This window comes from Xenopus laevis, chromosome 3S, assembly GCF_017654675.1.
Source record: "Xenopus laevis strain J_2021 chromosome 3S, Xenopus_laevis_v10.1, whole genome shotgun sequence".
Taxonomy (NCBI): Eukaryota; Metazoa; Chordata; class Amphibia; order Anura; family Pipidae; genus Xenopus; species Xenopus laevis.
Genome location: NC_054376.1, coordinates 70,978,171 through 70,993,784, shown reverse-complemented (window position 1 = coordinate 70,993,784; position 15,614 = coordinate 70,978,171). Strand labels below are relative to the sequence as shown.

At 34.3% G+C, this 15,614-nt stretch overlaps 1 protein-coding gene across 2 annotated transcripts in view; it reads right to left on the bottom strand.

The window, feature by feature from the left end:
• sema3e.S (semaphorin 3E S homeolog) overlaps positions 1-15,614 on the bottom strand; it is an 81,231-nt gene that overhangs the window by 3,069 nt on the left and 62,548 nt on the right. For both annotated transcript variants that reach the window (XM_018255747.2, XM_041588474.1), the window contains 10 exons: positions 13,482-13,601; positions 12,885-13,027; positions 10,741-10,855; positions 10,563-10,632; positions 8,514-8,658; positions 6,820-7,042; positions 6,538-6,629; positions 5,823-5,864; positions 2,719-2,885; positions 198-265 (listed from right to left, as the gene is read on the bottom strand). In XM_018255747.2, coding sequence (XP_018111236.1) covers positions 198-265; positions 2,719-2,885; positions 5,823-5,864; positions 6,538-6,629; positions 6,820-7,042; positions 8,514-8,658; positions 10,563-10,632; positions 10,741-10,855; positions 12,885-13,027; positions 13,482-13,601 — 1,185 coding nt within the window. The remainder of the gene's footprint in view (positions 1-197; positions 266-2,718; positions 2,886-5,822; positions 5,865-6,537; positions 6,630-6,819; positions 7,043-8,513; positions 8,659-10,562; positions 10,633-10,740; positions 10,856-12,884; positions 13,028-13,481; positions 13,602-15,614) is intronic.

Genomic DNA, 15,614 nt, shown 5'->3' with positions numbered 1-15,614 from the left:
TGGTTCTCATCAGCCAAAAGCCATTACAATAAATAGGGGCTTGAACCCAAAATGTGAAGAAGAAAAAAAATAATGAAATGGTGAACATAATGTGGTCTCGGCTCCCTTCTTGTTAAACCATTGGCTGTATAGTACTGGGATTCATAACCCGGCACAGCAAATAATTAAATTTTCTTCAAGCATTACATCTACTTTACCATGAAACTGTTGTCCAAAGCACTGCTGCACTGCGTTTCCATGGCGAACATCTTGCCTTCTAAACCGTCTGTCAAAATCAAGCCAGTTGAAAAATATGTTTACTCTGGGAAAAAAAACCTGGGTTTCTTTTCCATCATTTACTGATCTCCCAAATTACATTTATCAGAAATAGGCAGGCAATTTTGAAGAATAAAAGGATAGTTAAGGCTTATCGGTTGTTAGTTGAATATATTAAAAAAACAAATGCATTTTGACATTTAGAGGTCAGTTACAGCCATATCAGTTCTTGTAATATTCTATTAGGAAGGTTAGTTTTAATATATTTTACAGACTTCCAGTTCTGATATACAGCTACTTATATATTACAGCAAACAACTTTTTTCATTGGCCTTTCCAGTGGATGATATGCTATTCTTTAGGTCAAAATCACAATGATTAAAAAATACACAGAAAACATAGTATTATCAGTTAAGTTAAAATGTGCTGCTCTCAGACACAATCCACAGTATTATCTGAGTTGTCATGGTATAATATTACAATAAAAGTTTTTATTACAATAAAAGTAATAGTTTAAGTTCCAAATCCTTATGAATTCTGCTTTTAAGTACCTGCAATAAACCATGTCAATGATGTAGTAGGATTAACAACAGTAAAAATATTGATTTGTCAAGGTACTATATGTACAAGGCCACTTTAAGGTATCAAAGGGTCCATGGCAAATATTTCACTGATGGGCCCCCACAACTGCTCCAAGAAACCTGTAATAGGCTACCCTCAAGCAGGAGAACTTAAATATATTAAGGCAGGATATAAAGAAATATGTGTGTTTACTGCAGACTTGATTTACAGGCAAACCTCTCTAGACCAAAAGGGATGGGAGCAAAACTATTTTTTAGGAACATTTGCTCTAATAGACAGTTAAGCTCATCAGCTGATTAAAATGAGGGTCTGTAGTTTTTTTTTTCTAAAATTATAGCAGATGATATGTCTGATAGTTAGCTCTATTACCCATTTATTAAAATGGCCCTGGCTATATACTATACCTTGTCTTTAAAGGAGAACTAAACTTTAAAAATGAATATGGCTAAAAATGCCATATTTTATATACTGAACTTGTTGCACCAGGTGGAAAGTGTCTGCAACACTCACATGCTTATTGGGCTCTGAGCAGCTGTTGAGAAGCTACGCTTAGGGGTTGTCACTAATTATCAATTATTAATCTGTATTAATTACTAAGCAGCCCTATATTGTGACATTTATATTCTATGTGTACCTTATATTTTGAGTCGGTTCCTAAGCTCAGTAAGTGACAGCAACACAGAGCATGTGCAGTAAATCAACAGATGGGGAGATACAGGGGCATCTTTGAAGACACAGATCTTCCCTGCTAAAGGGCCATGATTGCCTTGGGAGGGTACAGAAGCCCAAAACATTATGTACATTTCTAGCCTAATTCTTTAGTTTAGCTTTAGTTCTTCTTTAACACTGCTTTTCTACTTTTACTGTTGACCATTAATTTTGTGGCCCTCCAGGATTCATGTGGTTAAAAGACATCCGCTAACTACTATAATACCAGTACTACTGGTTTATCTTGTGAATCCCATACAAGTGAATAGACAGCAGTGGAATTTCACAGACCAGACTGTGGCAAGGTCACTCTGATAAATATGCTCTGAAGTCCCAACAGCATTTCCCCAAGATGAAGATCATGCACATGTACTCAGTTTCATAAATCTGTTTTCAGAATTCAGATGCATAAACAAAAAAAGTGAATCAGGCCTAAAAGGATTGATGGAAATCATTTCCCAAGTATAAGTTCTGTATAAATTCAGAGCTTATAAGAAAACCTAGAGATGACACAGTAGTCATAAACACATTAAAATGTCCACACATTAGGGTGTAGTTTGGATTACAGCCTGGAGCTCAGATTTAAATGTTATTCAGATGTTGCTTGTAAATCTCCCAATCTTGATATGTGACTCTAGCAGGACAGTGAAAGACCTTTGGTTGTACTTCGGGGTGTTAAATCTGTATGTGACAACCGCCAAAGATTAACTGAAACTTTTCACCACCTTGAGGAAATATTAACTGATGCTTTGCAAAACCAGTTCATCCTATTTAACTCTTGTACCTACTTTCCCTGGGATGTTTTTTTTTTTTTTGTTTTTTTTTTTTGCTATGTTACATGTTCCCTAGAGTCAATTGTTACTGACATTTGTACATTAGTGCAGTCAATTTTTAACTGGTCTGAAAAGAATGAAAAATATGGAGCACATGTGTTGAATATGTCTGTGCTAACAAACACTTCCCATGTTATATGGCTTTCTACTTCCATGCAGAATTACTGCAGCACATACAAATCAGAGAATGGCCCTCGGGATATTTAATTTCTAATGTCCTTTCTAGGACACCACTAAATCACCTGGAACTGCCAAAAGCTTTTATCCATTATGGTGTATGCATTTTGCACTGACTTTCTCTTACATAAAAATCAGTCGCTACCTGTTTTTATGTGCTTACCTTTTGGAGTGTAATCCGAGTGGGTAGTATCGAGAACAAGATATCCCATCCCAAGCACAATATGGATCTCTAGCCAGACAGCAGTCGGCACATGCTGTACCATACATCTCACACTGATGAGTCTTTACTTGCACAATGCTTGATGCAGAACCGATGTAAAGTTGTTGCTATAAAATTATAAAAAATAACATATGAAACAGCAAGCTATTAAAACGGATAACCAATATATTAAGAGAAAAAAAGTTCCAAGCAAAGCTGATATAAGCTCACAAATGCAAAGTTTTTGTCCTCTAAGCTTTATAAACGCACTCAGAGATAGGGAAGTCTGCCTGTACGTATGGGTTATGTTATATATGGCATTGTGCAACAGAGGAGCATACAGTATATGCATTGGCTGGTGATATAGTGAGGGCTACAGCAAAATATTACTATCTGTTCCATATGTGTTGCTGTTGTGTTTGGTGAGGTACTAAGCTTTGCTTATGGAACATAAAGTTTCCCATCTTTATTATCAACTTTATTAAGAATTAGACATTTATTTCAGTAATGATGTTAAAAAAAAATCTATTTTAATAACCCACTCCTGATTCGATTAGCTATTGCCCTACTTAGTAACTGACTAAAACATGTAGAAGAAACCATTTGATATTTAAAGCAGCTATTTAAATTCCCTTCTTTTATTTGATAACATAGAACAGTCTCACTTTCTGTTGCCAAACCATTGTCTTGTTACAGCAGTCATTGTCACTTGTAGCTTTTATTTTCTGATGATAGTTTTTATGCTATTTTTAATTTAATCAATGTATAGATTTTGAGACACAAGCCAAATAAGTCCATTCTAATTTTTTTGCATTCTGCAGAGGGCTATGGCATTGCTGAAAAGGCTGCAGACAATAAAGAAACCAGTAATCCTTGTCACTCTCCTCTAGCTAACAAACAATAGCTGCAATATATTGGTTCCATAGACTTCTTAGGCTAATGTCACACACACAACTCTCCAGTCAGATTATTTCTGCCAACTATTAAACATCAGTGACTTCCTGCCAGAGCTCCTGTTGACTGCAATGGAAGAGGTTTACAAGAGCAATATTTGTGCCTTTCTTTCCTGAAATTGCTTGAAATTGAAGCACATTTCATATTATATAAGAGCCATGGGAGATGGTTGCTGGTGCTTTTCAGCAGGCTGCTGTGTGTTGTCTAAAGACCAACATCTGTGATATTAGAATAGCCTTAAAGTTAATGCATGGCCTGAAAAAGTCTATTTATAGATTATAATGGCAAATTTAATGCCAAAGACGAGAGACTCAAACCAGAAACATGCCACCATAAAAAGCACCATTATAAGATAGCAAATAATCCTGCTTTCATTAGCAAAAACTAAAAGCTAAGTAGGTTTAGCAAAGATGACATTTTTTTCTAACAATTATTGACAAATGGAGCTACAGGAAAACTGTGTTTGCGCTTGACTATCACTGTCATGAGCTATATACTAAGTTTCTCATTTATAGAAATAGAAGCATGGAAGAGATAAGTGGTCTCCGTATGTTTCTTGACAAGAAAATTATCTTTCAAGACTATTCAGTCATATTTGTAAAGGTTCTTTGTCTACCAGCAAACAAACAATTAAATTGCTTTATACCTCTTCTGAGAATATAAAACACTGTGATGTTGACATCTATCTTGCCACATTAAATCTTTAAAATGAAACCTCTTGGCATTCTCTGACAGCCTTTGCCTGTTGCAAATCAACAACAGATGCAATTGTGAAAGGAAAAGGGATTATGTATTTAGAGGTAAGAGTAGCTGCTGCATCTGTCAGAGGGATATGTGACCTGGCCAGCTGTTCTTGAGCTACAGTAACAGCATGTCCCAAAGGTATTGGCTATGATGCCAACAATGGAGGTTTGAATTAAGTTTTGTTCCACATACAGAGTAAATATATGGTAAGCTTTCTTGGTAAAGTAAACTTGAAACCCCTTTTAGCAATGAGCCATCCCTGTCCATCCAACTTTCTCACATAAGAGCAGCTAAAAGATATCTTACGCTTATGTCTTTTATAATATAAAGGTATACAATACTGTATTTTAGACAAAACTAGGCATTTCTTTCATGCTATAGTATCTTTTATAAAAATTATTCTGCCTTCTTTCTTATGTGGAATTATATTTAGTAATGTAGCAAACTATTTCAATTTACAATTGGAGCAAATCCAATAAAAAGGTATAAGAGAACTAAAATATAAAGACAAATATGGATGGAAATGCCGTATTTTATATACTAAACTCAGAAGTTTTATAACAGTAATGGTGCAGACCAGTGGCGTAACTATTTGCTATTGGGCCCACAGCAAATTACTTTTAGGAACCCCCTAAATAACCAGAGGTTTTCTGTTTTACCAATAATTATAATTGGCACAATAATTATGGCCTCGTGGGCCCCCTATACCTCCTGGGCCCCTCTGCAGCCGCAGGGGCTGCTTTCTCTGTAGTTACGCCCCTAGTGCAGGCCTTCAAAATTGTGCACAGAGAGCCACCAGCTTAGCTTTTGTAAGTGGGCTGGGCTGCTGTTGAGAAGCTAATCTTAGGGGTTTTTCAAATCATCAAGCAGAAACTTAGGTTTGCAGTCATATAAGCTGATGCTTCAGGGCTGATTATAAAGTTATGATGCAAATTGCATGGCTTTCCACAAAACTAATAATAATAATGTACAACATCTCTTTGTTAAGCTTTAGTTCTTTATGGTAATTGTGTCCGAAGACATGCCTGCATACTGTATGGTTGCCAAATCATCCATCCTGCTCACTGCAAATGACCCCTCATATCTTCTACTGAGGAGCTTTCAACTCTGCAGTTACGATACTTGCACCTCTCTCAAGCTCCTTTTGATGACAATAAGCTTGATTTTTGGCATAAGATAGGAATATACTTTTTTTTAGCTGATAGTGTGATAATTGGCTGTTGTTTTAAACATCAAGACAAAAGAGATTACACACTGTTTAACTGTGTGGACAAAAAGCCTTATATCTCTCTTTCTTAACACAAATGTATACAACAATTCTAAACATAGTTATGAGCCCATGTAAGATAAAAACAAATGCAACCTACTCTTTTTGCTGAAATCTCCATTGAAATGATAGGATCAGGAACCTGAAAAGGAAAATCAAATAAAGAAAGTTACTATTATATAATGGAAACAATGTAGGACGAAAGGTCATTAGTGTGTGACATACATTACTAATATGTTTTCAGTAGTTATTAGTTCTGATACAGGCAGAGTACATTTTACATAATATAATTGTAACTCACTGAACCACAAAAGAGTGTGTAATCAGTCACAGTGTCAACTAATTACCTTAGGCTGTAATTTGGAGTGTTCCCATTTCAATTAGCTTTTACTACTTTATAATATCACTTATTAAATAAACATCATTTTCCACTCTGTAACTGATGAACCCAGTGGAGTTTTTCTTAAATGTACTGTAATAAAATATATTGTCTTATGCTGCAACAAAAATTGTATATAAATAAAAATTTGATTCCACAGTTGTGAAACATTTATTACAGTATGTATTTTTTTATTAAGTGGTATTTACATTTCAGTTCCTAAAAGTGTAACACGAGTCTTCAATAGAGGAATGACAATTACAGACACTTGAAAGTGAAGTATATAGAGGTAATTCTTTTTTTTCTATTTACCCCAGCAAAGTTTGTCTGTTTTATTATTTCATTTGAAGCAATTATGTAGCAATGTTAATAATGAATGCCTTTATGCATATACATATACACTCTTTTACAGTTACATAGTTGTAAACATGCATACCTTAAATACTTGAAGTTCCTCAAGTATTACTTCTTCCATTGTTTCAGTTTCTTGATTATAAATTGTGATGACTTTCAGAACTATCCCATTATCTGAAAAAAAACAAAAAACAATTGATATTTTATATTAGATTATTGGTAATTTTCATGTGCATATAAGGTAACAGTTAAAAATACATGCAAAGTGCTGTCAAATACATGCAAAGTGCTGTCTTAATATTATTATTATTATTGAGAATGAGCAGACACATTTCTGTACAAAATAGTTAAAATTAAGGTTTACCTGTTCCTATAAACACAACATGGTATTGACCATCTTCAGCCTCCACCCGATCTACAGCTATTTGTTTCAAATTGTATTTTCCATCAGCTTTTATAAAAATTGGCTTTTTGTGAGTTGGTTTAATTGACTCATACATCAATGGGTGGCTTCTAGCAAAGCGCAGAGCTTCATCCGGATAATCCTTAGTTGTACCATAGTGTCCTCCATTCACTTTGCTGGCACACTGGTGTAATGTGGGAGAGTGAAATTAGAATGAAACATTCGAGTCAACATATATTTTTATCTAGAAAGCAATAACTTATTTAAAATGTAAAATATGCATTAAATATATTAAAATATGTTCAAATGATAACAATCTGTTTAGTGATATAAATATACAGTTTGATTTTCTTTAGTTTTTTCAAAATGGAAAGGGTGAAATGATGAACTGTCATTAATAGATGAACACTATTAGGAACCTTTTGTTCCTCATAAAAAACATTTATTTTTCCCTTGACTTCTTACAGCACCTCTATTTTCTGCATGGTATATTTCAGTCACAGTGAGTCTCTGTGCTATAATCTGCAGTCATCTTTATCAAGGAATAAAATGATAAATTGACTAAGGTCACCCTGAGTTGTTTAGAATCACACCAAATCTTCTTTAGAGCCCATTGTGTTGGGTACTGTAAATAATTTTGTTTATAAGTCAGTACATAGAAATCTCTCTGTTGGAAAACTGACATTGTCAGATACTGATAAACTAATAAAGAATTCTGTCATTACAAAGGAGTACCCAAATATCTTAATGTTACAATTTATATTACAATTAATTGTAATGTAAGAAACTTAGTAACTCTTAAGTGCTATTTAAATGGTAAAGAAGGTTGCAGATGTATTCTTTTCTACAATTAAATGGATGACATTCTATCAATGCTCCACTCAAGCTAATATATGTATAGCTCAGTATAACATGGCATATATTACTTCAACAGGGAATCATTTTGCTCTACATAAGATAAACAGAAATAGAAACAAGTCTGAAAACTGCAAAAAGTTAGAAGTTTAGGGGGCACATTTACTAAGGGTCAAATATCGAGGGTTAATTAACACTCGATATTCCATCCTTGAAGTTAAATCCCTTGACTTCGAATATCGAAGTCGAAGGATTTACCGCAAATACTTCGATCGAACGATAGAAGGAAAAATCGGTCGATCGAACGATTAATTCCTTTATTTTAATCCATCAATCAAAGGATTTTCCTTCGATCAAAAAAAGCTTAGAAAACTTATGGGGACAGTCCCCATAGGCTAACATTGAAGCTCGGTAGGTTTAAAGTGGCGAAGTAGGTAGTCAAAGTTTTTTTTAAAGAGACAGTACTTCGACTATCGAATGGTCAAATAGTCGAACAATTTTTAGTTTGAATCGTTCGAATCAAAGTCGAAGTTGTAGTTGAAGATCGTAGTAGCTTATTCGATGGTTGAAGTACCCAAAAAAAAACTTCGAAATTGGAAGTTTTTTTACTTCGAATCCTTCACTCGAGCTTAGTAAATGTGTGTTCTGTATTGTAAATATACTGTACCAGTTTATTATGTTATATATAGTACTGATGCATTTATCCAGCACTTTACAGAGATTATACATGATTCACATCAGATGCATTGTGTCCTTGTTAACATAAGCTATCTGTCAAACAACAGAAGAATAAATGTTACCAATCCAGGCCTTGGGTAAGGTATTTTTCCTTCATATATTGACCAATGGTATTCAGGTCCTTCTTTGTGTGCAAATGGGCCATTGAATGCCTCCCTGATACTAGCCATATGATAAACACAAATGGCGTATCCTTTGAAAATGTTACTAGAAAATAACAAGAAAACATTTCTCAGCAAAGCAATCTCTGTATAATAATAAAAAAAAAACGAATGAAAACAAAAAGCAATAAACCTGCTACCATGCCCAGAATTTCAGACACTCGGAAATTACTTAGAACTATTGTCTTCTGGTCACAGACCTTTGTTTGCCTGCACAGTACAAAATTTTATCTGAAAAAATCACCATAGTGGGCGGAAGAAGATGGAGTGACTGACCAACTACTAGAAAGTAGTGATGGGCGAATTTGCGCCGTTTCGCTTCGCCGAAATATTCGCGAATTTCGCGAAACGGCGAAAAATTCACGAAACGGCGCCTGCGTCTCGTTTTTGACGCCGGCGCCCGTTTTTTCGACGCCGGCGCCCGTTTTTGACGCCGGCAGCCGTTTTTCGAAAAAAAAAAATTTGACGCCGGCGAATTTTTTCGGCGAATTTTCACGGGCGTTTCGCGAATTTATTCGCTGGACGCGAATCGCGCAAATTCGCCGCGAATTCGTGCCTGGCGAATAAATTCGCCCATCACTACTAGAAAGGAGAGAATGATATCTGTGGCACTAAAGGGGGTTGTCAACCTTTCTGCTAAGTTCTCTTATTGAAATAGTGCAAAACATTGTCTCATTCATATACCTAAATTAAAATAAAGCACTTACGCAAACCTGTAGTTGAGAACAACTGCAGGAGGAGAGACAGTCTTACCACTCAAGTAAGACTAAACAGAAGTTTAAGATCCACACATTTATATTTAGCCTTGAGAAAAGCTGATATAACAGCCAAAATGTATGTGCACTGCTGTTTACTTGATGTCTACTTCTATTTGAAATAATACAGCTTTTGAGAAAGGCTAGTGTAAATGTTGGCTTTGTATTAAATTAATCTTTTTGAAGAAGATAAGTGAGTGTGGATTTTCTTCAACATGTTTACAATAGAGCCAAATATCAAATGGTGCTAAATTCAGTGATCAAGCACTAAGCCAGAAACCCTAAATGTGTTTTGGAGATATTTACTGCTGGTGGGGAACAGATATTAAGTGCTGCTACAGCTGGCGTTCAAGTTCTGAAATATAATGTGAAATAGCCTTCTATGGTTTAGTTTTCTACCAATAAGACCTTTGCTTTTAAACAACAGACCAGTAAATGCTACCTTATGACTGGTTACCATGGGTTTACTTTGTACCTCCTATTACAATACCCATTACCCTGATAATTGGTCCTTAACAAGTGTATATTTTTATGATTAAAAAAACCAAGCTCATTTATTAAACGTAACTTATATAAACAATCAAACTTGCTTTTAAACTTCATAAGCAATTTTGAGAGTAATGTTTGTTTTGAAAATTAATATAACTGCCTCTAATAGTAGTACAAATGTTTTATATAAAGGGCCCCTTCAGCATCAGCATGAGTGAAACCTTTTTATTTAACCTTTCCCTGGAATAATAAATCCCTGCAGTCCATAGCCAAGGGACACAACAGCTATAATAAATGTCATACTTGGTTAACAGAAGTTTTCCAGAGTTAATATATTGTCAGTAAACAGCGAGTAGTCTGTGTTTAATTAAAATGAAGAGGAGTAATATTTTTTAATATATATTTAAATCATTAAAGAAAGATATTATATATTATGTTTCAGGAAATCTATTTTCTTTGCTGTCAATTCTGGGGTAACACTAAGCAGGGGGGAGGAATGGAGGGGGGCCTTCGGAGGGGGACCAGTGGGGATTTATCACCATGGGGGGTATAGTTCTCCTTTAAATGAATGGATGACACCACTGGAGGGACACCTGTGAATGAAGATTAACTCTTTATAAGACTTTCATTGTCCTTTAAGCCACACCAGTGATTGACAGTTTATTCTATCTAAAAAGTTGAAATGCTTTTATAGTAAATAGTTTACCTGGTAGTACTGAATAATGCAAATATCTCTGGGTTTTTGTTATCCCTGGTATGCAGCAAGAATACATCTTCTGTAGTTAAAAAAAAAGGCAAAAGAACGAGTTAGCAGTTATCTGATTAAGCCAGTCTGAACCTATCAAAACTATTTGATAGGTTTAGTTTACCATTGATTTACTTACCAAGTTCATCAAAAAATGTATCTATCCCATTTGGTCCTGGAACTGAGCAGATTAGCCTAGTTTTTAGAAAACTGGTCCACTTATTTACCATCATTCTCTGACCTCCTATGTCATTCTAAGAAAAAAGAAAGACTATCAATAGGATTATCTGCATTTATGATATACAGTAAACCTTACCCACTGACCCAAATAAACTGAAAATGAATAAAAGGAAGTGTCTGTTACTACATATGATGAAAGGCATTTTGTTGTTGGAAATCTATGCTCAGCATAATTTACTATTACATTAGTATTAACTTCATTTAGAAATAATTCTTAGCTAGAATATGCCATCTTACTAACAGTTTACTTTGAAGAGAGATAAAATAGATCTTCAGCAATGCTCTTGGAAGAAACTAGTGTAAACAAAGCAGTTTATTGTGCAATTTTTTTATTCCGCATTATTGAGTGTGACAAACATTACTAGTTTTTTGACTGGATGTTGCATATCTGAAGTAGTACATATTATACCCTTCAAGAACTGATCTGACACAATAAATATAGATATCCATCCATAAATCATACTTGTTATTTGTCATGTATGTAATGTCCACACTATCTTTAGTTAATTAGCCAGTCCAAACTGCCTTGTAGGGTGATTTATGATATTTTACACAGCTACAGTACAGCCTAGAGTGAAAGATTGGTTAGCATTGCCGACTTACAGTAACTGATGTGAATGATGATGCAGTAACTGATGTAAATGGTGTTGGTGTTCTATAAATGGATGATTAGATTGCAATGCAACTGTAGCTCCAATGCACATTGCTATTTGTGGGAAAAGCTCCACCACTTCTGATTTTGTGGATATTTCTCTGTACATTTACAGCAGCTTTACAGCAGAGCAAAAGTGAGCTCATATTCTATAGCAAAGTATGGTGATAATGTAGTACAGGTATGGAACCTGTTATCCAGAATAAACCCAAATAGGCTGGTTTTGTTCCAATAAAGATCAATCAGATCTTAGTTCAAATCAAGTAGAAGGTACTGTTTTATTATTACAGAGTAAATCATTATGAAAAATTTGGATTATTTGATTAAAATGAAGTCTATGGGAGACGGCCTTCCCATAATTTGGAGCTTTTTTGATATTGGGTTTCCAGATAACAGATCCCATACCTGTGTAATGCAAACAATATGTTCTGAGTGAAATTATGCTAGAATTCTGTGAAATACTGTAGCATTGTATTTTGCACTCATATTAATGTTATTAATATATATATTATCTAATATATGTATATATTTACAGTGCACACTGAAGTCCATGCGGACTGGCATTCAACATACAATATTAAATGTATGCAGTGTGTTGCCATATTACTGTAAATAGCCTTATATAGTCATATCACATATAATTAATAATCCATATGAGATAACAGACACAGAACATTTTAAGCAGCTGAGTAAAGATCTGTTATTTATAGTTGCTTGTAATAATAGCTATATGGTATACAAACTTCAAAAATGTCAGAATATTGTGCTTCAAGGTCTGAAGTAAACATAATAAATTGTGCTTCAACAAATAGGTTTGAGTTTTCTTAAATATTTGAATAGTAGAAACTTGGTGTATATTAAAAAAGGGCAAATTTTAGAGGTGTCAGACAATCTCTTTTATGCAATAGAAGGAGCACAGAAGATGAGTTGGAGTTAAACATATAAAGAAGCTGATGAAGAGGAGATGAAATAGAAACTTAAGTAGAATTTAGTAGTTAAGAAGTAAGAAGCCATACCAATGGTTTTTGTACAGTAAATTGGACAATACATTTATAAGCTGGCAGCACAATCTGTATGTGGGGTAAACTATGGGAGATGCAAACACCAGTGAGCAGAAAGCTGCCATGTGAAAGAAGGACAGTCAGTTTAGGTTAATCTGACCATCAGTGTATGTAGGGGAAGATACAAAAAGACCCTGGATATCCAAAAGTTGGTTCCTATGTAAATGTTCACAATGCAAAAAGTTTGCTCAATTAAGTTAACAAGTAACAAAACATTTGTTTTACATTTTACAAACCTTCATTAAATCAATTCACTCCTAATTTTGAAGAGATGGTTGCTGACATGGGTCAATAGTATTAGCTTAGATGTGTCCCAGATGCATTACTTACCGCACACACACGCCCAACTCTGGAATAAATAGCTTGCACTCCTTTGTCTCCTTCTATTGCTTTTTCAGTATAGAAAAAGTAAATTTTATTGTCATCCTTGTCTTCATTATCTGGAATCATATAGGAACCTACAAACTTGGGTTCTTTAAAAAAAGAAAGAAAAGAAATAGTTTTAACATGGTTTGTGACATTGACATGTTCCTTCTGAAAAGTTTATTTAAAGCTATATATTTGGCCTATTAAAATATTTTTGCAGTGATATGAAAAGGATAGTGAAACTTGCTTAGTCCCATCTAATTTATCAATCTCAATCTTATCAATCTAATTTACTCTACTCCTAAAGAAGAAGAAAGTTAAAAACACTGGTGGGCTGCTGATTATTAGGTACTCCCCATTGACAAAAATCTGTAACCTTTTGTCCCAGTTTGGTATATTACTTCTACAATGCTTACTGTAATAAACATGGGCAAGGGACACCTGATCCAGGTGAAAATATGGCACTGTGTTGGTCTGAAGGAAGTATTGCTGCCCAGTTAATTTCAGATGCACACCGGACCATGGTTACAGGGAAATGCCAAACAAATTCTAGTCATTTACCTGTCAGGATTCGGTCATCATCGTGTTCTGTTCGAATGGGCGGCAAATGTCCCATAGTCCGAAATATTGTTGCATCTCTTCCCCAGAAATCATTGTAGAGACCTACAAATAACTCCCCACCTAATATTGGTTTAAAAATAACAAGGTAGCATTACATTAAAATTATAAATGTTTGTTATTGAGCTAAATACTGTACATCTTAAGTGCTTCACATGAGATATCAGTCAATTCTGAAGTTGTATGTGCCAAAATAATGACAATTTAAAATTATACTAAAACCTCAATTTGCAAAATTTCAAAGAAAATTTGTAGTATAGCAAGCACTATAATGATAAAATCAATAAAAGCTTCTTTATGTTGCATACCAAGCAGTTGTTGTTAAAACACTGATGAGTTTGCACTGGAACAAAGGAGCTAAAAGTTTTACATATCTAAATGAGGTTTAAAAAAACAAGTGCTGTGTATGTATGTACATGTATTTCACATTTAACATGACAATGGAGGCAGCACTCCAATCTTTTCCTAAATATGCCAAGCAATGTTTCTATAAAAATTGTGCATTCTAATGGAAATTTGCAGTGTTATCAGTATGTTGATCAGCCCAGGGTGTTTTAAATAAATAAGCATGTTAGCAGCATTTGTACAGAGACAAAGAAAAACTACAGCATGCACTCTTACATGCGGGTGTATTTTTATGTGTTTGATGCACATTTAAGTAGCAGCTCTAAGTGCGCTTAAATGCATCAACTGATATCATTTTTCTGCCTAGCTTTGTTCATGAGTTGAGAGTTCATAGTTGTGCTTCAGTGTATTCGTATTATCGTTTTCTTAGACACAACTTGCTGCATGTTCTTGTTTTTAACACGTGTTTAAAAGACAATAAAACCCATTGCTGCAAAAAACATATATAAATGCAATATCTGCATTTTTTCGTGGTTAGCATGCATTTGCAAATGCTTTAGAAAAACACGCATGTGTAAGAACCCTAAGCCCATTTTCTTAACCTACCTACATCATGATGTTTAAAGTGTTTCTGGCCCATACTCGTCAGACAGGTAATGCGCATATTTTAAAAATACTAGAAAAGTCTAATTTAATTCTTTTTTTTTGTACTTAAATCTCCCCCTCCCCCCCAATGAGAGATTACCTTTTTATAATTCAGAAATTTCTAGATATCCAGTTATAGTATAACAGATGCTATACCTGTATTGTTGTAATGTATATGAAACCACTTCCCATTCAACTTCATTTTGGTTTAATTTGTGTTAAAATCGCACTGTAAAATATACTAGATCAGTAACTATGATGTACCACAAGATGGCAACCACACATCTTCAGGCATGCAAACCCATAAGCAACTGAAATTAACTGAATATTTTGGACTAAATAATGTGATTTTTATTTATTTATTAGTGTCTTCTAAAATGTTGTATACTGTATGCTCAGTCTTTTATCCATAGTATAATTATACTTTGTCATGCAATATCTCTAAATCTTTATTTTCTGCAAAGGCAACCTTTTCTTTCACACCCAAAACCTGAAAAAGTTCTTGTACCTCTTCCTTCGGTTATAACTTGAATAATTAGCTTGGATATTTCATCAGATGCAGTTGGTAAGTGTTCACACTATTTATATGAAAAATTAATTATGCAGTATTTTGTATTTGTCCACTTAACATATTTTTTTAAACCTGTATCACAGAGAACTGATCATATTACCAAATACAAGCTGATCTTACAGTATATTAAGTATATTAGTCATCAGGTAGCCTGTTTTGATGCTGGCAAAAACAATTAATTGCTTTATTTCCTATCTCTGAGTTGTGAGAACTGGTAAGAGCATAAAGCTAATATGTTACATAATACAAGTTAATAATAATAATAATAATAATAATAATAATAATAATGCTGTTTTCACAGGAAGCAGTATCTTTAGTGAATATAAATCAGGGGCCTCCTATATTATTGCATGCAAAATGTAAAAATAGTTGCATAGTTTTTTTTATTGCTAAAATAATTGCATCTACCAGCTGATAATGTGTGCAACTAGACCTAAGTTTGGACCCTCAAACAGGGCAACATTTTACAATGCCAAGGGCAAATGCAAAGCAATACAATTCAATAGATGCAAAAT